General features: G+C 41.4%; 1 protein-coding gene across 1 annotated transcript; it reads right to left on the bottom strand.

The window, feature by feature from the left end:
* Window positions 1-422: 422 nt before the first annotated feature.
* On the bottom strand, window positions 423-8,508 carry CD248 (CD248 molecule). The gene has a single exon (XM_075281549.1). The coding sequence runs from the start codon at window positions 8,075-8,077 to the stop codon at window positions 5,990-5,992; it is 2,088 nt and encodes a 695-aa protein (XP_075137650.1). The 5' UTR covers window positions 8,078-8,508; the 3' UTR covers window positions 423-5,989.
* Between the last annotated feature and the right edge of the window lie 14,452 nt (window positions 8,509-22,960).

Here is a 22,960-nt window from a genome sequence, read left to right as displayed (position 1 = left end):
ATATCAGACATTCATCTTTAAACCAGATCCACCCAAACCAGACACCAGATTTTTTTGAAGACTCCTACAGACAGCATCCTGATGTCCAGATATTGTCCAAGATGGAGAGAAGGGAGACGATGACGAAACGATAGAAGAGTGTACCAGTTAATGCTATACTCAGTACATTGATCCATTCTACCAAGAGTTCAGAATATTTTTTTTCCCCATAGGTCTCCATGAAACATTGCAAGAAAAATGTTAAGTAAAATATAGAATAAAGAAATTTATGACTAATCACATACGGTACCTTTCCGTGTATCCCACCCCACTTCTTCAATTTTCTGAAGATTGGAAAAACAATGGGCAGCAGTAACATACAGATGTAGGATCTCAGTACTTTCATACACAAGTTTATAGTGTCAGTAACTTTATACAGTCCATTTAGGTTTTTAAATTAATTTTATTTGACAATTTGGAAAAAATTGAGAACAACATATGACATGTAGACAGTAAAAATAAATAGAAATGTCTGATCTGCCGGGGTGATGGTCGGCAACGCATAGCAAGGTGTTCAGGGAATGGCGCTCTCCACAAACCTATCATTCAGCAACGTATATGCATATACAAAGCATCGTGGAAGTCCGAAAAAGTTTGTCGTTGCTGAATTAGATAGACTTCAGGCTGCTAATAGTAATGGCGTCTTCTCTATGGTAAATACACTGTGTGGACCATTCCTACAATCTGCATTGAATACACTGTATGGGACAAAGTCATAAAAATGAGCTCAGAAATAAACAGATCACAGAATTTTTCCTCTACTAAAGTTGTTGTTTCTAGCTGCGCGGGTACAATGACAAATAAGGTCGCATGTGAGCAGAACATTAAGTTACGGAAATGCAGAATAAACCGCATACGAGCTAAGAAGAGTCGAGGCTTCATTTATAGAAGGCCGGTCACGTTGTTTACTCTGTAATGAATGTCATTCTTTCCAAGTTTGCAACTGCATAGTTTAATCAGTTAGTCTGTCATATAGAAGTCTGGAGAGAGGTCAACAACATTTCTTGCACATTTTTAATGCCAATGCACACAACCATATTACAGCTCTCTACTACTGTACCCAGAGGTGTAACTAAACATATACTGTACATAAATCGCTGACAGCTGGGTAACAAGGGTGAGGTACTACAAGTCCCAGGGCAGAATAATGTACAGTGAACGGATTAATAAACTGTATAAAATTAAACCGGATTAAAACTGTCACTGCTTATCTATGGTCACTCCCATTCCAGAAGTACTATACATCACTTGGAGAAAACAGCAGCTACAGAGGGGTCAGAGGGAAAAAAAAAAAAACTTTAGGACACAGAGGGCTGCAGACAGACAACAGCAAGTTTAGCAAGGTTTAATATGTTTATGAACCTGATGCTTTGAGGTCTAGCTGTGCAGTGGGCCCTCTTGAGATCGATGGGTCCCAGTATCTGCCCAAGTTTGCCGGGTGGAGATGCAACACAGCATCTGTATAGATATATGGGGTCCTAAAGTACGTTCATATGTCTGTATTTTAAGCCCCATGCACATGACCATAGTTCTGTATATCGTTTGCACTTATGGATCCACCATCTGGATTCATAATTGCAGACAGTATATGGACTCCTAAGGCAGCATACACAATCTCTAGTTTTTACAGATCAGCATCCAAGCCATAGAAGACATGTGTAGCAGGTTCTATTCCTCTCCATATTTGCAGCACAAACTCGCTCATACAAATGTAAGGGATCATACAGAGCCGTGACTACAGATGACATACTAATACAGAGTTTTTGTTGACATGAAAAACCAGTATGGTCATATGCATATAGCCTTATACTGAGGCACATGGAGGTTTCTTCTGTTGGAATCATACAATGTATAGGGGTGAATATTCCATACGGCAGGACAGAGAGCATATGACTCCATAGTACAGAGCTGCTCTTGTGTGCCTAGATATAGGCTTTATTGTGTGAATGATGCCTACTTTTACACTGTTCACTATATATAGCGCATTGCTTACCATTACCCCGGTGCAGAAAAAGGATTTACATTCACAAATCCATGTTTTTAACAAATAGCATTAACCATATCTGTTCCAGAGAAAAGTTGTTTGGACTGCACTGAGCAATGGCCTCTCTGAAAAAGTATTGTTATAGGGATCTGGTCAGTACAAAATGCCTTCCAGAGCAATAATTGTGCCAGGTAGGGGCCTTTAATAGGAGTAGAACCATGACTTTGTGGCCAAAAACCAATGAAGCAACGCGGAGAATCATCTTTTTATGGACATAAACAGTCAGCTAGCAAGTGCACTGAAGGCGGAGCCCAATTTGTCAGATTTGCCTACTGACAACTGTGAATCTGAGAGGCTGAAGCCATGATTCACAGCTGCAGGGTTGTCAATGGACGGCGATTTCAGAGCAGAGCGGGTGCCCTTGCAGCGGTCAGTAGGTAAATCTAACAAGATACATCCCCGGTGTCCAAAGGGGCGTTTCTTGTTCTACTAAAGGCCCCTAAACAGCACTGTTAGTTATTTGGCAGTCACTTTAGACTAACAGACTCCATTTAAGGCTAAGGCGCCACGTTGCGGAAACGCAGCTTTTTTTGTTGCAGATTTTACTGCAGTTTTTTAACCAAAGCCAGGATTGGTTGAGCAGAAGGGGGAAGTAGAACTTCCTATATATTCCCCATTCCATTTGTAGCCACAGCAAAACCTGCAACGAATAAAGCTGCATTTCTGCAACGTGGGGCCTCAGCCTAAGGCAGTATTTCCAGGTCACCTCTTGCCTTTACCTCCAATGGATATACATGATCACAGGAAAATAAAAGAACTTGATGTAAATACATAATGAACAGACATTGTAAAAAATATGTCAGAAAGGTGTAACATTAGGACATAAGATAACTCGCAAATTTTACACAGAAGTAAAAGGGGCAACATTGAAAGAACAAGGAAGGGTTAAAACAATACAAATGAATTCAATACATTACAAAACAAAAATCACGGAGAGGTATCCAAAGGTCTTAGAACCCCCTGAGTATCCTATTGTCCTAATGCAGTCCTATGATACAAACCTATTAATAGCACTTTACAGCATCCGATATTTAGTACTATTAAATTCTCTCAATGACATAGTATTGTGATAAGTCGTTGCATACAAGTAGATTGTTCAATAAAGATTTTCTTTCAAAATGACAGTTATCTGTGCTTCCAGCTACTATGCATGCCTATATGTTTCCATAGTAACAGGCTACAAGGAAACTCATCAGTTCCATTTGTATTGTTACAGTACAACTATATGTAATTATTTGTTGGCAGCCCATAGCTCTATGCTGCTGATCATTAGAGTATCCGTATAACTAGGAGATTGGCCGACATGAGCATATATATATATATATATATATGCGCATATATATATATATATATATATATATATATATATATATATATATATATATATATATTACTGTTTCTCACTCGTTGGCTGATCGTGAATATTTTACATGGGATAATGATCAGGAATAAACATTCATAGAAACTTTAGTTCATCCAATCACTGACCCATGGTAAAAGTTATACGGCCAGAAGTAGGGAATAAAAAGATGGAAGTATGACTGTAACAGGATTTGTTAGCAATCTGCAACTATGGAGACCTATATGAGACATAAACTGTACACACTCTGATATCTTAAGACTATTGGCAGTTCCTTCTTGTTTAGACAAACTGGAACAATAAAAAAGGAAAGCTGCAGTAGCCTACATACCCTTTAAGGATATGTCAACACATAGCAACTACATTACTATAAAAATTCATGTTAAAATACCAGATTGTAGAAGGAACCGGTCAAGGCAATTTAGGACTCTAAACCACCCACATGTTCTCAAGAACTGGCGGTTTAGCGTTCCAAATCACCCTGTTATAATGCAATCCAGTCACATTAAAAATAAAAAAGCCTAGGGAGGAGTCCGATAGGTCTCATCAGACTCCTCTCTGGTACTCCCGGCATCTGTGCTGTTCTTCAGAGATGGAGACGCGTGCCCAAGGGGCGACACAGGTGCACTGAAGCCATGGTGTATGTTTGGCTTCATTGAAGAACTGCATGATGCAGGGAATACAGCCGATAGAGTATTACTTTTTTTTTTTTTTTTTTGGGGGGGGGGGGTGTTAATGTAGCCACGGATTGTATTGTAACCTAGAACACTGGATCCTCAATGCATAACGCTCTTACCAATTCCCTTTAAAGAAGGAGGTATAGAAATACACATATAGAAACTACATTAGGAACCACATGGAAAAAAATAAACCCCAGCTGAGAATTCTCATATATGGTTTGTATTTCTAAGCCAAAACCCAATGAAAAGGTTGCATGTGAACATGCCCTAAAATATTACTTTCTCCAAAATTTTCATCCCAATATTTCATGCCCTTCTATTGAACATTTGAATTTCCAGACTGGGTTTGTGGTTGTCTCTCTACTACCTCTTGCATCCATCTACAAAGCGGTATTGGCAAGAACATCCTGGGAATCAACTCAATATGGCAGCAGGGACCCTGGTAAAAGGTAATGTTATGTTATGGGGCTAAATAAACCCGCACAACTTCCTACAAAGAAGAACCAGACCATAATCTACAGAATCTGTCAAATTCCTACAAACAGGCCTTGCTGTTATTCCTGAGAGAGGTAAGGATTCTTTCTGACCTGCATCATTGTCCTCCTGACTTTTCCCACCACTCGAGCTATGTAAGATGGGACATTGTGATATCACATGGCGTTATATTAATATCTGTGCGACAAGGTGCAGTATCAAGTGGTCCATAGTGACAAGAACAGCACCATAGTGCCAGGAAGACCATTCCCTATGGTTCCAAGTACTGATTTTATGAAACGGTACAATACAGAAACGGTCCAAAAACCTGGACCCGACGATGCGGACTATTACTCACACAAAGTCTATCACCTACCCAAAGAATATTCTACTGTAGCCATTGCATTTCAGATCACATTAGTGACAAGCATACCTTGGCAGCCTTAGGCAAGTGAGCCAGTTGATGCATTGGGGGCAGACCCCTACCATCTCCTGCCCCCTAAGGCATTTATGTAAATGATGCCCAAGTGCAATGCCAGTAAGTCAGAGCTCCTGAGGGCTTTGTATTCATGTTTGAGACAGAGGCTCTGTCCCGCCCCCATTGCACTTGGGCTTTCACTGGACTACCTAAAGATTTGATGATGGTGCTTAGCCTTTCAATGTTATTCATTGCATCTTCCTCTAAAGCCTGTATATTCGGATATTACATCTTCATATAAGATTATACTTTTGATATCTTATATTGAGGGACTCCGTTATGGTGAGGTTTTAATATCAGTCACTATTAATGACTACTTCATAATTCAGATTCCCTGCATTCCCTCAACACTGTGACTTATCACGATTTAGATAGATACAATTACATGCTAAATGGGTAACACTATAAACCTCTTTAGCACATAAAACACAATAAGTTCAAATGGACTATAAAGAACCGTACCCATTATTATTAACATAATACATCACAGATGCCAACGTATGAACAGAACATGAACTCTGAGCCAGTATCTCTACCATACATCTACTCATTGACATCAGAGAGGAAATATGAGCACGTTACCAGACTTCAAGTGACAAGTCTTTTACATTACTGTGTAGACACCGGTATCAAAATGGTGCAAATGGTACCACAAATAAGAAGGAGGAAAACTGTCAGGAACATAGAGGTGAACACAGACTTCAAAACCAGACTAAAATGCAATGCCGGCTATGGACATGAAAAATGAAATATGTGAAATGCTGCAAGTTATGAAATCAAATGAATACTATCCGAGAGAACGTAGAGAAATAGTGACGTAAAATATGGGAACACAGAGCGAATACCCCAATTGCACCAAGACCCACACAGGCAGTCCCATGCCACCATTTTATCTCATTGAGGGTCATGTTGGTTTAGACACCACCTCGACTGTTTGGAGCGTCCACACCTGAAGGAGGAATACCTTTCTCTGGTCCGCTACCTGTTACCCAGTGATAGCAGTCAGTAACACTACGAGGTTTTGTCTCTCCTCCACATCTGGTACAGTAAACAATGCCCAGCGCCAACATAATGACTAGAAATACACTCAATGGTACAAGCAAGGCTACGATCAGCCATCGGGTATCCCTCTTTCCTTGGGACTCTTTAGATGGATAAGGAGAATCAGAATGTAGCACAGGAGACACAGCATGGGAATTGTTAGCCAGTGAAAGTCCTGATGTGATGGTGACCTTTGTCGTTGTGACCTTCTCAGTTCTCTGTGTAGTTTGAGGATGGTTATTAACCCTAGACCTGCTAGGGGTCTTGGTTGACAGCTTTGACATATCCCATGAACTTTTGCTAGTTGAAGCTTTTTTGGTGGTAGGGACATCATATATTTCCTTTTCTCCAGGCCAAATATTAACCTTTGGTATTCTTGTAGAGAAGATTTTTTTATTTGCTCTGGTTGTCTCCGGTGAAGGAACGTTAGGAGGCGTAGTTTGTGAAGTAGTGGTTTTATCTGTATCCCGTTTAAGAGTTGATGCTGTGGTATCATCTGGCATTAAAGTGGGAACAGTAGTGAAGTCCTCAAATGTTTCCCAGCCATCTAGAGAAGTCATTGTCTCAAGAATCTCTTCTGTAGGTGCCATAGCGATTTCTTTATTTATTCTTGGTATGTAGATCTCAGTCTCTGAATTGATTTCCATATCGACCAGATCTTGCCACCCTGTTGTATCAGGTTCTGGTTCAAAAACACTTTCAATACTGGTCACTTGCATATTTGGCTCATTTCGAGGTTCCATAAAATCTATTCGATTGCAGGTCACACGATCTACAGCCAGTTCATAGCCCTCATTGCAGAAGCATTCAAATCCCCCAACATGGTTCACGCACATTTGCTGGCACATACGGGCAAAACGACATTCATCTATATCCACACAGCGCTCAGGATCATCCTCTGCAACGGTGAATCCTAGATCACAAGAGCAGGTATATGAACCTAGGGTATTTTGACAAAAGTGTTCACATGTTTCATCATCCTCACATTCATCTATATCTTCGCAGCTTAGTTCATCCATAGCTAACTCAAAGCCTTCTGGGCATGTGCACTGGTACCCCTTACCAATAATTCCAGTCTCTATACACCGATACTGACAGGGGCATCTTTGCTCTCCAAAGTCCTCTGGCTCACAGGAGTGTCCATCAGGTTGAAGTACATATCCTTCTTGGCAAGCACAAACTCCTCCTTCACACAACTGCTGGCAATCCTGACACAAGTCCTCAGGTTCCTGACACAATGGCTCCTCTTTATCCCAACCAACAGTTCGATCCTCTTTAAATGTACAAAGTACAGAAACAGCTTGTTGTTGACCTTCACAGGTTACCACTGCAACAGTGCCAAATGGTAATGGGTCAAGCCACATACCTTGGTACCCAAAAGGTATAGAATAACGAACACTTTCCCCTGTCAAAGTTGGACACATTCCTTGATAGCGAAACTTGCAAATGTAGCCATCAACAGGTAATGTACAAGATCCTTCTGACCATTTAAAGTCATCTTCTGGTTTCCCATGGCCCAGACCTATAGCCACACACCGAGGAGCTGAACAGGGACTCTGAGATCCTGATAAAACAGGCTGTGATACCCAGTTGGTGAATGCAGTGTCTTGGTCCCCAGTTGTCCAGGTAAAACCACGCAATGGCTTTTGTGGAGCACACTGCCTTGGCTGCCGTTGTAGGCCTATCCAAAGTCTTAGCTGAACATCATCATCATTGCGGGAACCTGTTGAAGAGGTAAGGAGTTGCTCAACCAAAGCAGCTTCTTGAACATTTTTTACAGTCGCTAAATTGCCACCACCTTCCCGACAGGCTCTCCAAGATTCAAGAAAAGTCCGTCTCCGGTAAAAGACAGCATAGCAAGAGTCACCTGGCCCACAGAGGGCATCATGTTCTCTGAGGTCACTAGAAAGTGAAGACGGCAGTAGAATCAGAAGCTGTAAAGTGAAGAATAAGAGATCCATGGAGTTTCTTGTTGCACTTTTCTGTTGTGGATGGTGAAGGAGATTTGTCTTTCTCCAGAGTTTTCAGTCAGATTATTTTTGAATAAATTTCTTGGTCAGGGTAACACTTCCAGGTTGCCTTAGTCTTGAAGAAGTTGCAGGTTAAGCAAGCTTGTCTCCATAAATCCTTATAAGTAGGAACGTCAGTTTCATTCTCCAAAACTTCATAGACATTTGATAAGAGTCCTTAGTCTTTGGTTGATTTGTCTTCGGTGACCTTTATTCCGTAGATTATAATTCCTGAATGGGCTTCTTGAATTCTGTTACTGCTGGCCAGTTATCTCATATGGTAGCCTGTATGGTTAGCAGTTGTCATCTGTGTTCTTCCTCCGCTGTAGCTGCCTCCAGCCTGATGCTTTTCACAGACAGAGTAGTAAAAAGTTCTACTTCTATCTATCTGCCTGTAGATTTGAGAGGGAGGTCTCTCGCCCGCTCTCCCACATGTTCAGCTTTCCCTCCCCCTCTCGATCCTTGTATGGACAAAGTTTGTTTCTATCTTTTTTTTTTTTTAGTTCTTTTTCTCTCCCCTGTTTTACTCCTGGTCTCAGACCCCCTGAGATTTAGAAAATATTTCTGTTCTGGCAAAAAAAAGAGAAAGCAAGGAGGGCTGGGGAAGACAAATGATTCATAGAAGCAGAGCTGGAGGTAGGGAATACAAGAGAAACAGAAAGGGTAAGAGCATAGGAAGTAAGAAAGGATTACAGATAAGCAGAAGACTCCTGCGCTGGATGTGGAGACAAAAATAAAACAGATCTTACAAATGGGGCATGCTAGAGAATATGGAGAATGCTATAGGGACGATTTTGCCTATTAAACTCCATTTACTTCGGGTGTTGATGTACTAAAATTTCTTGCATCGTTATATGCCAGTTTTATACTGATTCTTAAACTGAAATATAATTTAATTTTGTCTTTTGTGCCCCCTCAGTCATAAATCGAAGCTCCAGAGATAAATCTCACCCTCTCCATGACCAGAAAGTGACATAAGAAGAAGAGAGGCCACCAGGGCACAACTGGATCCTTTTTATTTTCTAAATGCAGTTGTGTAGTTAATACAATTGTGTATTTGTGGTGCATTTGTTTGTTAGGATAGTGGTAGGTTGTATTTTGTCGATCTTCAAACCTGTGTTTTCCGCAACATCCTGCGCTATGCAAGGCTGGCTTCACATTGGCATGTTTGGTCCATGAAATAACCATGTCAGCCATATTTCCCAGACTGAGACGCTGCTTAGTGTTCAGACTCCAAGCATTATAATCCTCCATGATGTTATAAGTCCCTAGCTCTCCATAGCACTACTGTCCCATACTGTAATAATTTTATTAAGTGGCAGTTCATTGGGAAGGCAGACACTCCTGCCATTATACATTATGATGATGCTTGGAGTCCGAATCCCTGCTCAGTGTTCTGTTCAGGAAATAAGTCTGATTTATGGACCATAATTCATGGACTGTACATACCAAGGAGGCTGGTTTATGCCTAATGCACATAAATTTTTATATATATATATATATATATATATATATATATATATATATATATATACACACACACACACACACACACACACACACATACAGTGGGGCAAAAAAGTATTTAGTCAGTCACCAATAGTGCAAGTTCCACCACTTAAAAAGATGAGAGGCGTCTGTAATTTACATCATAGGTAGACCTCAACTATGAGAGACAAAATGAGAAAACAAATCCAGAAAATCACACTGTCTGATTTTGTAAGAATTTTTTTTTAAATTATGGTGGAAAATAAGTATTTGGTCAGTAACAAAATTTCATCTCAATACTTTGTTCTATATCCTTTGTTGGCAATGACAGAGGTCAAACGTTTTCTGTAAGTCTTCACAAGGTTGGCACACACTGTTGTTGGTATGTTGGCCCATTCCTCCATGCAGATCTCCTCTAGAGCAGTGATGTTTTGGGGCTGTCGCTTGGCAACACGGACTTTCAACTCCCTCCAAAGGTTTTCTATAGGGTTGAGATCTGGAGACTGGCTAGGCCACTCCAGGACCTTGAAATGCTTCTTACAAAGCCACTCCTTCGTTGCCCTGGCGTTGTGCTTTGGATCATTGTCATGTTGAAAGACCCAGCCACGTTTCATCTTCAATGCTCTTGCTGATGGAAGGAGGTTTGCACTCAAAATTTCACGATACATGGCCCCATTCATTCTTTAATGTACCCGGATCAGTCGTCCTGGCCCCTTTGCAGAGAAACAGCCCCAAAGCATGATGTTTCCACCCCCATGCTTTACAGTAGGTATGGTGTTTGATGGATGCAACTCAGTATTCTTTTTCCTCCAAACACGTAAAGTTGTGTTTCGACCAAACAGTTCCAGTTTGGTTTCATCAGACCATAGGACATTCTCCCAATACTCTTCTGGATCATCCAAATGCTCTCAGCAAACTTCAGATGGGCCCGGACATGTACTGGCTTAAGCATTGGGACAAGTCTGGCACTGCAGGATCTGAGTCCCTGGCGGCGTAGTGTGTTACTGATGGTAGGCTTTGTTACATTGGTCCCAGCTCTCTGCAGTTCATTCACTAGGTCCCCCCACATTGTTCTGGGATTTTTGCTCACCGTTCTTGAGATCATTTTGACCCCACGGGGTGAGATTTTGCGTGGAGCCCCAGATCGAGGGAGATTATCAGTGGTCTTGTATGTCTTCCATTTTCTAATTATTGCTCCCACAGTTGATTTCTTCAATCCAAGCTGGTTGCCTATTGCAGATTCAGTCTTCCCAGCCTGGTGCAGGGCTACAATTTTGTTTCTGGTGTCCTTTGACAGCTCTTTGGTCTTCACCATAGTGGAGTTTGGAGTCTGACTGTTTGAGGGTGTGCACAGGTGTCTTTTTATACTGATAACAAGTTTAAACAGGTGCCATTACTACAGGTAATGAGTGGAGGAAAGAGGAGACTCTTAAAGAAGAAGTTACAGGTCTGTGAGAGCCAGAAATCTTGATTGTTTGTAAGTGACCAAATACTTATTTTCCACCATAATTTGCAAATAAATTCTTACAAAATCAGACAATGTGATTTTCTGGATTTGTTTTCTCATTTTGTCTCTCATAGTTGAGGTCTACCTATGATGTAAATTACAGACGCCTCTCATCTTTTTAAGTGGTGGAACTTGCACTATTGGTGACTGACTAAATACTTTTTTGCCCCACTGTATATATATATATATATATATATATATATATATATATATACACATACACACACACACACACACACACACCTTATTTGGTACACTCAAATTGTAGGGTCCATGAAAATGACAGATATTGACCCCTACATGATAGTGGTTATGTGCATTTCAATACTAAACAACCTCATTATTAATTATTATTATTCAAATTGCTGACCCAGATATTTTCTGATTTTCCAATGATGTTTAATTTCCATAAAGTCATACACCACCCACCACCCTCACCCCATCATACTTGCCTGTCTTCCTGTCCAATTCCTCTGGGCACAAAGCATCACTTCCTTCAGGGTGGTCAGCTCCTTCTCTCAGATATCTCCCACGCCTGCGCAATACAGCCAGAGAGGCGGCAGAGGTCTAGAGAAAAAAAGGAGCCGGTGGCACAGAAGAAAGTGATCTCCAGAACACGAAGGGCAAGTATGATGGGTTGGGTAGCCAGTTGGGTAGGGCTAGTAGTCCACAGGCTAACTAGGGAAACAGAATGGGGAGATGTAGGAGGCGGGGGGGGGGGGGGATTTTTAGTGAAGAGCAATGAATCATGTTAGATGGTAGTCATAGGATAGAGGGAAGGAAACTAACCATGTAAAGCAAATGCAGAGGATGCCAGGACCTTTCATATCCTTGGACACATGTGGTTTTATATACGGCAAGAAAGCGAACCGTGAATTCAGTGCACTTTCGGCTGGCTTTCTCGTTATGTGCCCCGGAGCAAGAGCTATTGGTGCAGTTACAAATAGCTGTTCACTGTCAGAAGGGCATTCCTGAAAGTCTACCTGGGAACACCCCTCCTGACAGTACTGTCCGTAGCACTTTGTCAGAGGGAGCGTTCCTTACTGCCCAGCCAGGACGCGTGAATTCAGCGCACTAGTCGTATATAAAACTGCATGTGCCCAAGGATATCAGAGGTCCTCTTTAAGGTCCTGACAGCTGTAGTTGCTGGATTTTGTTGGGCTATTACATACAATGGTATTTAAGACGACTGGAGGGCAAAATCCTTGGATAATTTAATATCAAGCAAGGGAAATTTTATTAATTCAAGAATAGCAAAATATTGGAATTCATACCTAGGAGGCATAGAAGGGGTTAACCGTGATCCATCACAAATCTCCGTTTCACTATCCTATACATTTTTCAGGATCCTGAAATAATTTGTTCCATAGGGGTTTTTTCCCTTTTATATCCCCTGGAGGGATTGTACATAGCTTCACCTGTAATTGTTTGCAGATGGCAACGCCAGTGACTGTCCTATAGAACAAGCCTCAATGACAGGAGCCATAGAAAATTAGTGAAGCTGCTAATATGCTCATGAAATATTTACACGTGTGATATGTTAAAGGGGCTTTTATAGGTTTGGTTAAAAAAAAAAAAAAAAAAAAAAAAAAAGCTCCATTAAACAGACCAGTAGAAATACTTTACGTAATTTATAAAATTATATCTACAAAAAAAGATAAAAAAAAAAAAAGTTCACTTGTATTTCACACCCACACACTATAAACACACACACTTACAATTAATGTTGTTCACTTTACCCATCAGGGGTTTTAATGCTATGGCAGTTTGGTAAGAGCTAACTAGCGGGGTCCTCTCCTACAGATCTGGTTGTTCACAGTATTTAGTACCCACCTCTGGACACCCAAGGCTCATTGATGAAGGTAAACCCATTTGGTGGTCTAATCTGATGAGTTAAGTTCTATTTTACACCAGATCAGGTATGCCGGTCAGGTCAGGTGCATTGACTGCCTGGAGAGGACATGGAGCCAGTATGCAGTTTGAGGCAGGGTGATGCATCTTGCAAAGTTCTGTCAAGAAACCTTGCCTTCATATGCGTATTACTTTAATGCATACCATCTACTTAAACATTGTTGCGGAACAAGTACTGAGACTCATGGCAATGGCCTCTTTCTGCAAGATAATGCACCCTGCTGCACCACAGTAATTGTTCATGACCGAAAGTTCAAAATGTTGACCTCAAATTCCCTAAAACCTAATCTGATCAAGCATCTGAGTGATGTAAATTAAAACCAAGCCTGTTCCAGAGAAGTCCCACCCTTCTAATTACAGGACCTAATGGGGTTGTTGCTAATGAAACTTATCCGCCATTTACAGGATAGGATGTAAGTGTAAGGGTGAGTTCACACTACGTAAACGGCAGCTTATTCTGAACGTAAAACATGTTCAGAATAAGAGGCATATAAAGCAGCTCCATTCATTTCTATGGGAGCCGGCATACGAGCGCTCCCCATAGAAATGAGTGGGCTGCTTTTTTCACTACGAGCACTCCCATTGAAGTGAATGGGAAGTGCCGGCGTGTACGGCTCGGCATGAGCATAGCTAGCTGTACACGCCGGCACTTCCCATTCACTTCAATGGGAGTGCTCGCAGTGAAAAAAGCAGCCCATTCATTTCTATGGGGAGCGCTCGTATGTCGGCTCCCATAGAAATGAATGGGAACTGCTTTATACGCCGCTTATTCTGAACGTGTTTTACGTTCAGAATAAGCTGCCGTTTACGTAGTGTGAACTCACCCTAAGGGTGCATTCACACTGAGTAAACACGCGTGTATTTTTGCAAATATTTTACATATTTTCACCACCACAGTGACAGATTACAGTCTCCATTGGTACCAGTTATACATTGACCAGGATATGGACTCTCTGCTCTCGTGTGCTGGTGCTGAAGACTTTTCGCCCCTGATGTCCCTTTCAAGTCTCTAGCTTAATACAGTCCAGTAATGCAGTATAGCACATACCTGTGTCCACATTGGTTTCGTATATCTAATGCAAGTCCCCACTGAAAAATGTGTTGGTTTCAAAAAGTGGAGTTTGCTTGGATGAGGAGTGGTATACTTCCATAGAGATAGCTTCCACGGACAGTGGCGTAAAGTCTTGTGGGCCTGATGCAATCTTTTATCCGGGGCCCCCTACCTCATCTCTACAGTGAATTCTTGGTAATGATGGTTACGGGTGCTAAGGAGTTTAATCCACCTTAGTGTGTTTAGGGTAAACTGTGGGTCTCTTTGGTTTATGGGCCAGATGGAAGGTGCAATCTCAACACCGATGCCAGTGCTCATGGGCCCCCTAAGTCTCTTGGGCCGCAGTGTGACTGCACCTTCTCAAGTTATGTCTCTGTCCATTGAGTATAAAAGTAAAAATCAGTCATTAAAAAGGTGTGTGTGTGTGGGGGGGGTTCTCTGGGGAGGCTTAAGTGCATAGTATACAAGTTTTATTGAAAAATATACAGCATAATTTGTTACTTACTCATCAAAATCTCTGCTTGATCTAGGTTGAGAAGTCAAGGTGGTCCTATTTGCATAGTCATTGAGGTGAGACATTAACTTAGTGGACCGCCCCTTTGACTTAACATAGTTGAAACCTGTACTATTTGTAACATCTTATACAGAATTGGGACCCACAAATCTATAGATCAATCTGCTCAGCTCCTTCTATAACAGACTAGGCACCATTTTTCAGGTTCCATGTTCCAGGAAGGTTATATTGGGCAGGTTGAGAAACTGAATAGAATTCAAAGGATCCTATGAGGTATAAAATGTGTAAGATTTAAAGAGGACATTTCATGATTTGGGGCACAGGCAGTTCCATATACTACTGGAAAACCTACAATGTGCTGAATTCAGCCCACTGTTGGCTTTCCCAATCTGTGCCCCAGGTAAAGAGCTTTCGGTCTCGGTACCGTAGCTCTTTACAGTCAGAAGGACTGTCTGTCAAGAACGTCCTTTTCCACAGCAGCGCCTATCGCGCTGTACAGTGTGAGCGGGGAGGAACGCCCCCTCCTCTTCTGACTGAAGAACTACGGTACTGGCACCACTAGCTCTTTACCCAGGACACAGATTGGGAAAGACGATAGTGCACTGTATTCAGCTGACTGTTGGTTTTCCAGCAGTATATAGAACTGCCTGTGCCCCAAACCATGAAAGGTCCTCTTTAAGAGTGCATCTTTCATTGTCCTGCAAAATAAAAAAAAAAAAAAAAAAAAAATCATTTCAGTAGGTTTGGGCAGCCTTTACCACAGAAGAGCACCAGGGAAAAGACATAACAGTCCACCTATACAACACTGGTGAACCCACTTAGTTGAAAGTCTAATGATCTAGGGTATACTGCAAAGGCTCAACATGATCAGATGCAGAATAAATCATATACAAACGGCACTATTTTACTATGGTATTGTGAAGGAAAAACAAACAAACAAAAAAAAAAAACACACACAAAGTGGAGGAATTCTTGGGCCAACCTAAAAGGGCTCAAAATGACAGTTGTTTAGGTCTGTTTCATACTTCTGTAAGTCTTCATCTCCAATAGTTTGGTAGCTTGTTATACACGTGTCCTTCTGTTAGGCGATGCCTTATACAGCACAAGTCTCTTTGAGTTAACATATCAGATGATACTAAATAATGCACCAACTCATTGGTAGTCGACACATAATAGGCACATAGGACGGCTGCTTTAAAGGGGTTGTCCCATCACAAGGATCCTATCTATACTGCTTGATAATGTGAATGTAAGACTTTTCCTAAATACACTGCTTCAGCAAAACTGCTTTGTTTGTCCACTATCTTTTTTTTTTTTTTTTTTTTTGGACACCTCCCTTGACTTATCTGGTCATAAGTCAAGTGATGTATCTGCTGCTCTGAGGGAGGAGGGGCTAAGTGCACAGGAGCAAGCCTGGAGGGGGGGGGGGGGCACCAATACAGACTGTGCCAGCTTCTACACTCCCCGGCATCTGCCTCTCTGTTACAGCGGATGCCGGGGAGTGTAGACGCTGGCACAGATGCCTGCAACATCGCTATGCTCCTGCCCTGCATGAAGCTAGCAGCGGCAGGAGCGATGCTGCTATTCCAGAGGGGGGGGGGGGTGGAGGAGCGGAATAACAGCATCGCTCTTACCACTGCTGGCTTCTTGCAGGGCAGGAGCATAGCAATGTTGCAGGCATCTGTGCCAGCGTCTACACTCCCCGGCATCCGCCTCTCTATTACAGCGGATGCCGGGTCTGTATTGGCATTGTGAAGGCTAGACTGGTCTCACCATCTATGAGCGTGCACGCAGGGCCAGCGGCATCTCGACGCTGGTTTTGCATATGTAACCCCACCCACCAATGACGCAACAAAGCAGGAAGACAGAAGATTTTACAGCAACGAAGACTGGTGAGTATGCGACATGAGAATACCCTTTAAATAGTGGCTGATCCATTCCTACACCAAGACCATGTAGTCACATTGTGAGCATTTAAAGGATTTGCTAAAGATTTAGTTTTGAGACACACCACCATTCCTAATCATGGTATAAAGGTGGCCATACACAATAGATTCGGAATGGCCGTCATGCAACTGTATGGTCGATAATGGGATCTTTGTATGCAGAGAGTTTGAGCACGTTGACTGATGATTGATCACAACCTGATCTATTCCATGGACTGCTGGCCGTAAAGGTCTAGTATGGTCAGTCTTCCTCTGGGTCTGCCATCCCTTGTGATATGGAAGTCTAATACATCTGTGTCCAATACCAACATGGCCAAGTTTCTAGCTTTACTCAAGTACTATAACTAAACTAGGTTTACTTGAATGGAGCTTAGCTATAATATCATAGGCAGTACATGAACAAGAGGTATCGTTTCAGGGGGGAAAAAAAAAAAAAAAAATTATATAATTATATATATATATATATATATATATATATATATATATATATATATATATATATCATTCAATAGAAGTTTCGGCCATAGTGGTGCTCTAAGGACTTCTAAACATGACAACATAGTGCATAACTTCATCATTGTCGTCTCAGTTTATACAGATGTTCTTTTTCTACTGCAAAAAATCAACTCAGCATGCATCTGTGAATATATAAGTTTTGTAACTGCCGTGTGTTGTATCCTTCATAGGACAGACATTACAATGTATATTCAGTACATGTATAGGCAATTACATCTCTGCACCTGCGCTCCATGGCATTGAATTCCATGAGATCATCTCACACAGCCTATACTTTCTCATGATGGAATAAGTAACACTGCAGTTATAGTGGTAGATTATTGATGTAATGCAGGAAATCTAACCACTAGAGAGCCTAGGGGTAAACTAAGGTTATATGTATGGTTAGAATTTGTGGAGCACCATAAAATTACTATTTCCAGGCAAAACCAGAAGTCCAGTTCACTAATATAACATTTTATATTCATAGAGATTACTATGGGAAGAATATGCAAATCTGTCTCTAATGATAATATAGGGAGACAGTGCCTCAGTCATGCAGCCCACTAGGGGGCGCTTCCTTTAACATCATGCCAGACCTTCCCAGAGGCCTTTGCTGCAATGATGTGGGATTTTACCAAGTCAGACTCTCAGCCGAGGACAGCTGTTTCGATCTGATTGGATCTCTTCAGCCCGGCGCAGAGAAGACTGACTTGGCAGAGGTGAGAGGCTTCAGACCAGGTTAAGGGGATATTGTCACTCCTTAGGGAGAGACCACCATATAGGTATGTGGAGATTTACAAGCCATTTGCGCTTCACTGTGAGGGATCACGGGAAGAATATGCAAAACTGTCTCCCATGATGTTAATATAGGAAGACAGTGACTAAGTCATGCAGAAACTACTATTCATACAGATTATTTGCCTGGACAGAGTTGGTGCGCTGTATAAGGAAACAAATCACAAAGTCCAGCTGGGGTATATTAACTACAACATTTTTTTTTTAATCTCAAATCCCCACCTGCCAAAAACTTATTTTTTACGGGTCCAATTGTACTTTATAATGGCACCATTTAATATTCTAGGGGGTTTTAACCACACTCTTCCTTCTAATTGTCAAAACTTTATTTTTACATTGAGAGCCGTACAAGGGTTTCGTTTTTGCACAACAAATTGTACTTTCTATGGAATATACAGTACCATTTAGGGTGCATTCACACTGAGTCTACGCTCAGCTGATTCCGAACGTAAAACACGTTCAGAATGAGCGTGTACAAAGCAGATCCCATTCATTTCTATGGGAGTCAGCATACGTGCGCTCCCCATTGTAATGAATGGGCTGCTTTTTTTTCCTATTGCTTTCAATGTGATACGTACGTATCACATTGAAAGCAATTGGGGGGGGGGGGGAGCATGTGAATGCACCCTTACGATGTACTGGAAGATATGGCGTTCATTATGCAGCTAAGAAAATGTTACCTGCATTTGGTATACACCTTAAAATTCCAACACCTATAATTTTTTTTATATTTCCATATACAGGGCTGCATAAGGAGGGGTTTTTTTGAGGCCAGATGTACTTTTTATATTTTAGGGAATGTGATATTTTGAATAAAAAAAAAAAATAAAAAAAAAATAAAAGCATGTATGGGAAGTGAAATATATATAGCAGACAGTTCCTATCGCACAGCCATAATGCAAGAGCTAATCCTCCCTATCTATATGGATTCTTAAATTATTTAGGAGAATATTCATAGGGTTCAATGAGAGTAAAAAGGTGTGTATTTAGGGATTGGGAAGACCGGACGGTGTAGTGAACAAGCTATAGGAGATCTGGCTGTATTAACAGCTGCCCCATCTGTGTCTGTCACTGTACAATTTCGTGCAGCTTCTTAAACTAGGAAGGACTTATATAGACGTTCCTGCAAGGTTGGCCCACCAAGATGTAAATAGTCCATAGGCAGTCCAGAATCTGACCAAAGCTATGGCTTCATACGTGCACCATTAATAAGTCTACATAGTTAGTAGATACATATAATGTAAGGGGGAACACCAACACTATATTCATACAGGAACAAGGGCTTACTATGTAACTACAATAAAACTTGTTAAAAAAATGCATGCTACAAGTCATAATAGAAAAATATAGCTAAACTCCACGCTGTAACAATTTAGCTTTCTGTGCTTGTTCCTGAAAAGGAAAGGAGCTTTAGTATCTGGTGTCAAAACGGAAGGAATATATAGAGAGCATCCAAAAAGAAGCCGTCTATGCCGATTCCAGGTGACATCAACTTTGGGATCACTGTCACGCTTTGAGGTTGAAACAGTTTATGGGCTTGGGTTCAAAAACACGGATTTGCTTCCCAGAACTCTTCCAACTGGTTATTAGAGTTGAGAGATACTGAAGTAGTTCCATCAGCATTGCTTGTGTAGACAATCCAAGAGATCATTTCGCATAGGCTCAGATTTCTTTAAAGGTTTTTCTCAGCATGAAGAAATAAAGGGCAGAGTGGCAGGGTGTAGATGGTGCGATCCTTACGATGAAATTTATAGATATCATTCCCATAGAGATAAATGACCATCTGCTTCAGACTCCCATGAGAAGCGCTCACATGTTCTTAAGAGTCTACAAATGGGTGACATACTTCTGTAAGACAACAATGCACTCTGGTATGGGAAACATCCCTTTTCTTAGCTTTAAAAATTAGCGTAAAATCACCGAAAGATCGTTACTCGGACAAGAATGTGCTTTTATTTTTATACTCAAAAAAAAACAAAAAAAAAAAAAAAACAGATGACACTTGGTAAAAACAGGCAACATATCCCAGAGGAGGTCGGAAGGCCTGAGACTGGTAGCAATACAGCAGGTTTTTATAGAGAGCTAGCATCCAAAAAGATGCAGTAAAGTAAGTTACCCCTTTCCACAAAGGAGGACGACTTTATACGTGGGCGATTCATTGTTGTGAATGCAATAAACTCCCTTGTTGGTCGCTGGGCTGTGTATTACACTATTTTAGCTATACTTCATTCTAGTGATGGTGTTGGACTCGCTGTACTCTGAGGATCTTTGAATTCAGAGTAGATGCAGCACTGCAGCATTTTACGATGCATCTCGCACCTAATTATAGTCTGTTGGAGAACTTCTGCGTAACTCCTAACGCAGGTTTTGTGTTTTTCTTCAAAGCTGATCATTTTGTGCCTCATCTCCGAATATCTCAAGCCAACAGGAAAGGTAATATATATTTGATGTGCTGCTGTGCAGGCAGGCTCCCCCACTGACATAAAAAATATATATATATATATATATATATATATATATATATATATATATATATATATATATATATATCTCAATCCAGGTTCAGGGCGGGTTCACATCTGTGCCTGGTCTCCGCTTTAGCCAATCCAGCGGGCTGCCATCTTCTGCCCCAAGAAACTGTACAGGGGATGGAAACCTGGCGGTCAGTTTTCAATCCCATTCACTTGAGTGGGTTTGCAGAGTAAGGGTGCATTCACACGGAGTAACGTGCCGCGTGACCTGGCACGTATACACCATGTGAGATTGAGCGCCGTATGCGCTCCCATTGATTTCAATGGGAGTTAGTCTCATATACGCCACGTTATTTTGCGGCCGCAAAATAACGCGGCATATACGATCCAGGCTCCCATGGAAATCAATGGGAGCGTATACGGCGCTCAAAATCTCACACAGCGTATACGTGCCAGGTCACACAGCACGTTACTCTGTGTGAATGCACCCTATAACTGCCAATGTGAGTCTTCTGTCTGCAGCGAAACTTTTTTTTTTTTTTTTTTCCCCTTCCCCCCCTTCTAACCACAAAACACTGTTTCACCGCAGACAAGCAGAAGACACACACAGGCAGTCACTACAACTCATGCCAGCTTTTTGGCAAGAGTCGTAAATTTGTCAGCTCTCCCCACCTTGGTCTCTACCTCACTACACCCACTATTATAAATTGCGTTGACTGGGGTCCATAAAGATCAAAAAGGTGCATCTGTGTAGCAAACAAGGGCCATACACCAAAGATGCACCACATCCACTCCCATCTATGCCAGATTTTTGGTATAGAAATAATAGCAAATTCTCCTCCATTGTGCATCTCATGCCATCTTACGTCGTTTTACCCAAACATTGTATTAGCAGTGTCTCTCCCGCTTGGCTTTTTCTCTAACGTCTGTACAAATTTCCAGTGCATGACATTGGCAGCAAATGCCGATTTTCCTTATGTTTGTAATTGTTTTTCTATTATATTGTAAAAGTTTTGTTCTTTTCAATAAAAATCATATTTAAAATAAATAAAATGACATTGGCAGCAAATACTGTCAATGTGCCGCTGCTGGTGGAGACCGGCAACTAGGGAACTGGGGGAAAAGAGGGGCCCAAACATACGCCAAACCCATTGAATTCCCACTACTGGCCAACTTAGGAAACAGTCTCAAAATAACGTGAAAAATAAAAGGTTATTCTTTGCAGTTGTTTCTTATGTAGAGGCAGGCCAACCTCCAGAACCGGATCCATCGTTTTATAAACTTACATAAGTGACTAGATTGATAGATAAGGTTTACATAGATATTAAAAGTCTTCTATCACCGACTGTCGCCTTTGCTGTCAGCTGGAAAAAGTGGAGGAAATTTAGAAGGAAAGAATGTTCTTGTAAAAGAGAGTCAGTCCTGGCCTCTGTGGAAAACATGTGCAAAACTTGTAGTTTAATCAAAAGCAGTTTAACCATGAACTTTCACTATGCCACATTTAAAGAGGCCTGAAAGATTTTCACATGACGTACTAAGTTGTAATGTACTTTGCTTGGGGAGGAAATTATTACTTACTATGGAGACTATGACCCATAAGAGATTATATCCTCGGAGATCCCCACCCTCCCTCACATAGGGAGATTTGGACCAGCTTTACCTCCAGGGTCTCTCGCCTTTGGTTTATGTGTTTGATGTATTAAAAGAGTATTACAGTCACAACAAGTGTTATTCCCGATCAATAAGATGGGGGTAACCAATACTGGTCCAATTATAATGAATGAAGCAGAGGCACATATCCAACAGCTAACCATGTTCTAAACTAGGGTGCAAAGATGCCACATTCTTGTGATCACTGCAGGTCCCCGCAGTTGGACCGTAACTGATCAGCAAGGTGCCCACTATCCATTTGGATAGGGAGAAAAGTGACTGGAATACCCCTTTATTCATGGATATACCAAAAAGAAGAGATTCCATTTGATTTTTTTAGGGGAATTTTAAAACATGTTGCTTGAAGTGTTATATATAGACTTTTCCTAGATTTTAAATAGCACAGACATATTCCAGAGTTATTGGTCCTCAATCTAAATTCCCACTTTAGTAGGTCTTTGGAGTGTGGGTGGAAACATAGGGCGAACATAAATGCTCAATGAAGATGTTCTTGGCTGGATTTGAATCCAGGACTCCAGCATTGCAAGACACTAGTACTAACTGCTGAGCCACCATACTGTCCACCCAAATAAGAGAGAGTCCATTGTACCACCATGGGCCTCTGTTTAGGCGGGGTCTTGGGACCCCCCAGAGACAGGGGCCCTGTTTAGGTTGACCTCATACATCTTCCATGCCTTTGAATTTTTGCAAACAATGAAGAGGGGGGAACTAAAGCTAAGGGTGACCTGGTCTTCCTTGCATAAAGGACATGCAGTAGTGGTGTAAGCCAGCACACACAGGGCTCTCCTTCCATTATATAGGCCTCGGACCTCAGCCCCAAAGCACAGATTTAATTTTTTACTTGCATAATTGTATGTACCAGTTCTGCAACAGAGGAGGCTTTTTTTGTTACGCTCCCTGGGGTCACATGTTATAAAGCTTTATAAACATTTATATTTGAGGGCTATGTAACGCTTCTATATACTGTTTCTTAATAGGAGCCA

The sequence above is a fragment of the Leptodactylus fuscus genome, chromosome 7 (genome assembly GCF_031893055.1).
Source record: "Leptodactylus fuscus isolate aLepFus1 chromosome 7, aLepFus1.hap2, whole genome shotgun sequence".
Lineage (NCBI taxonomy): Eukaryota > Metazoa > Chordata > Amphibia > Anura > Leptodactylidae > Leptodactylus > Leptodactylus fuscus.
This window is presented reverse-complemented; position numbering and strand designations above follow the sequence as displayed.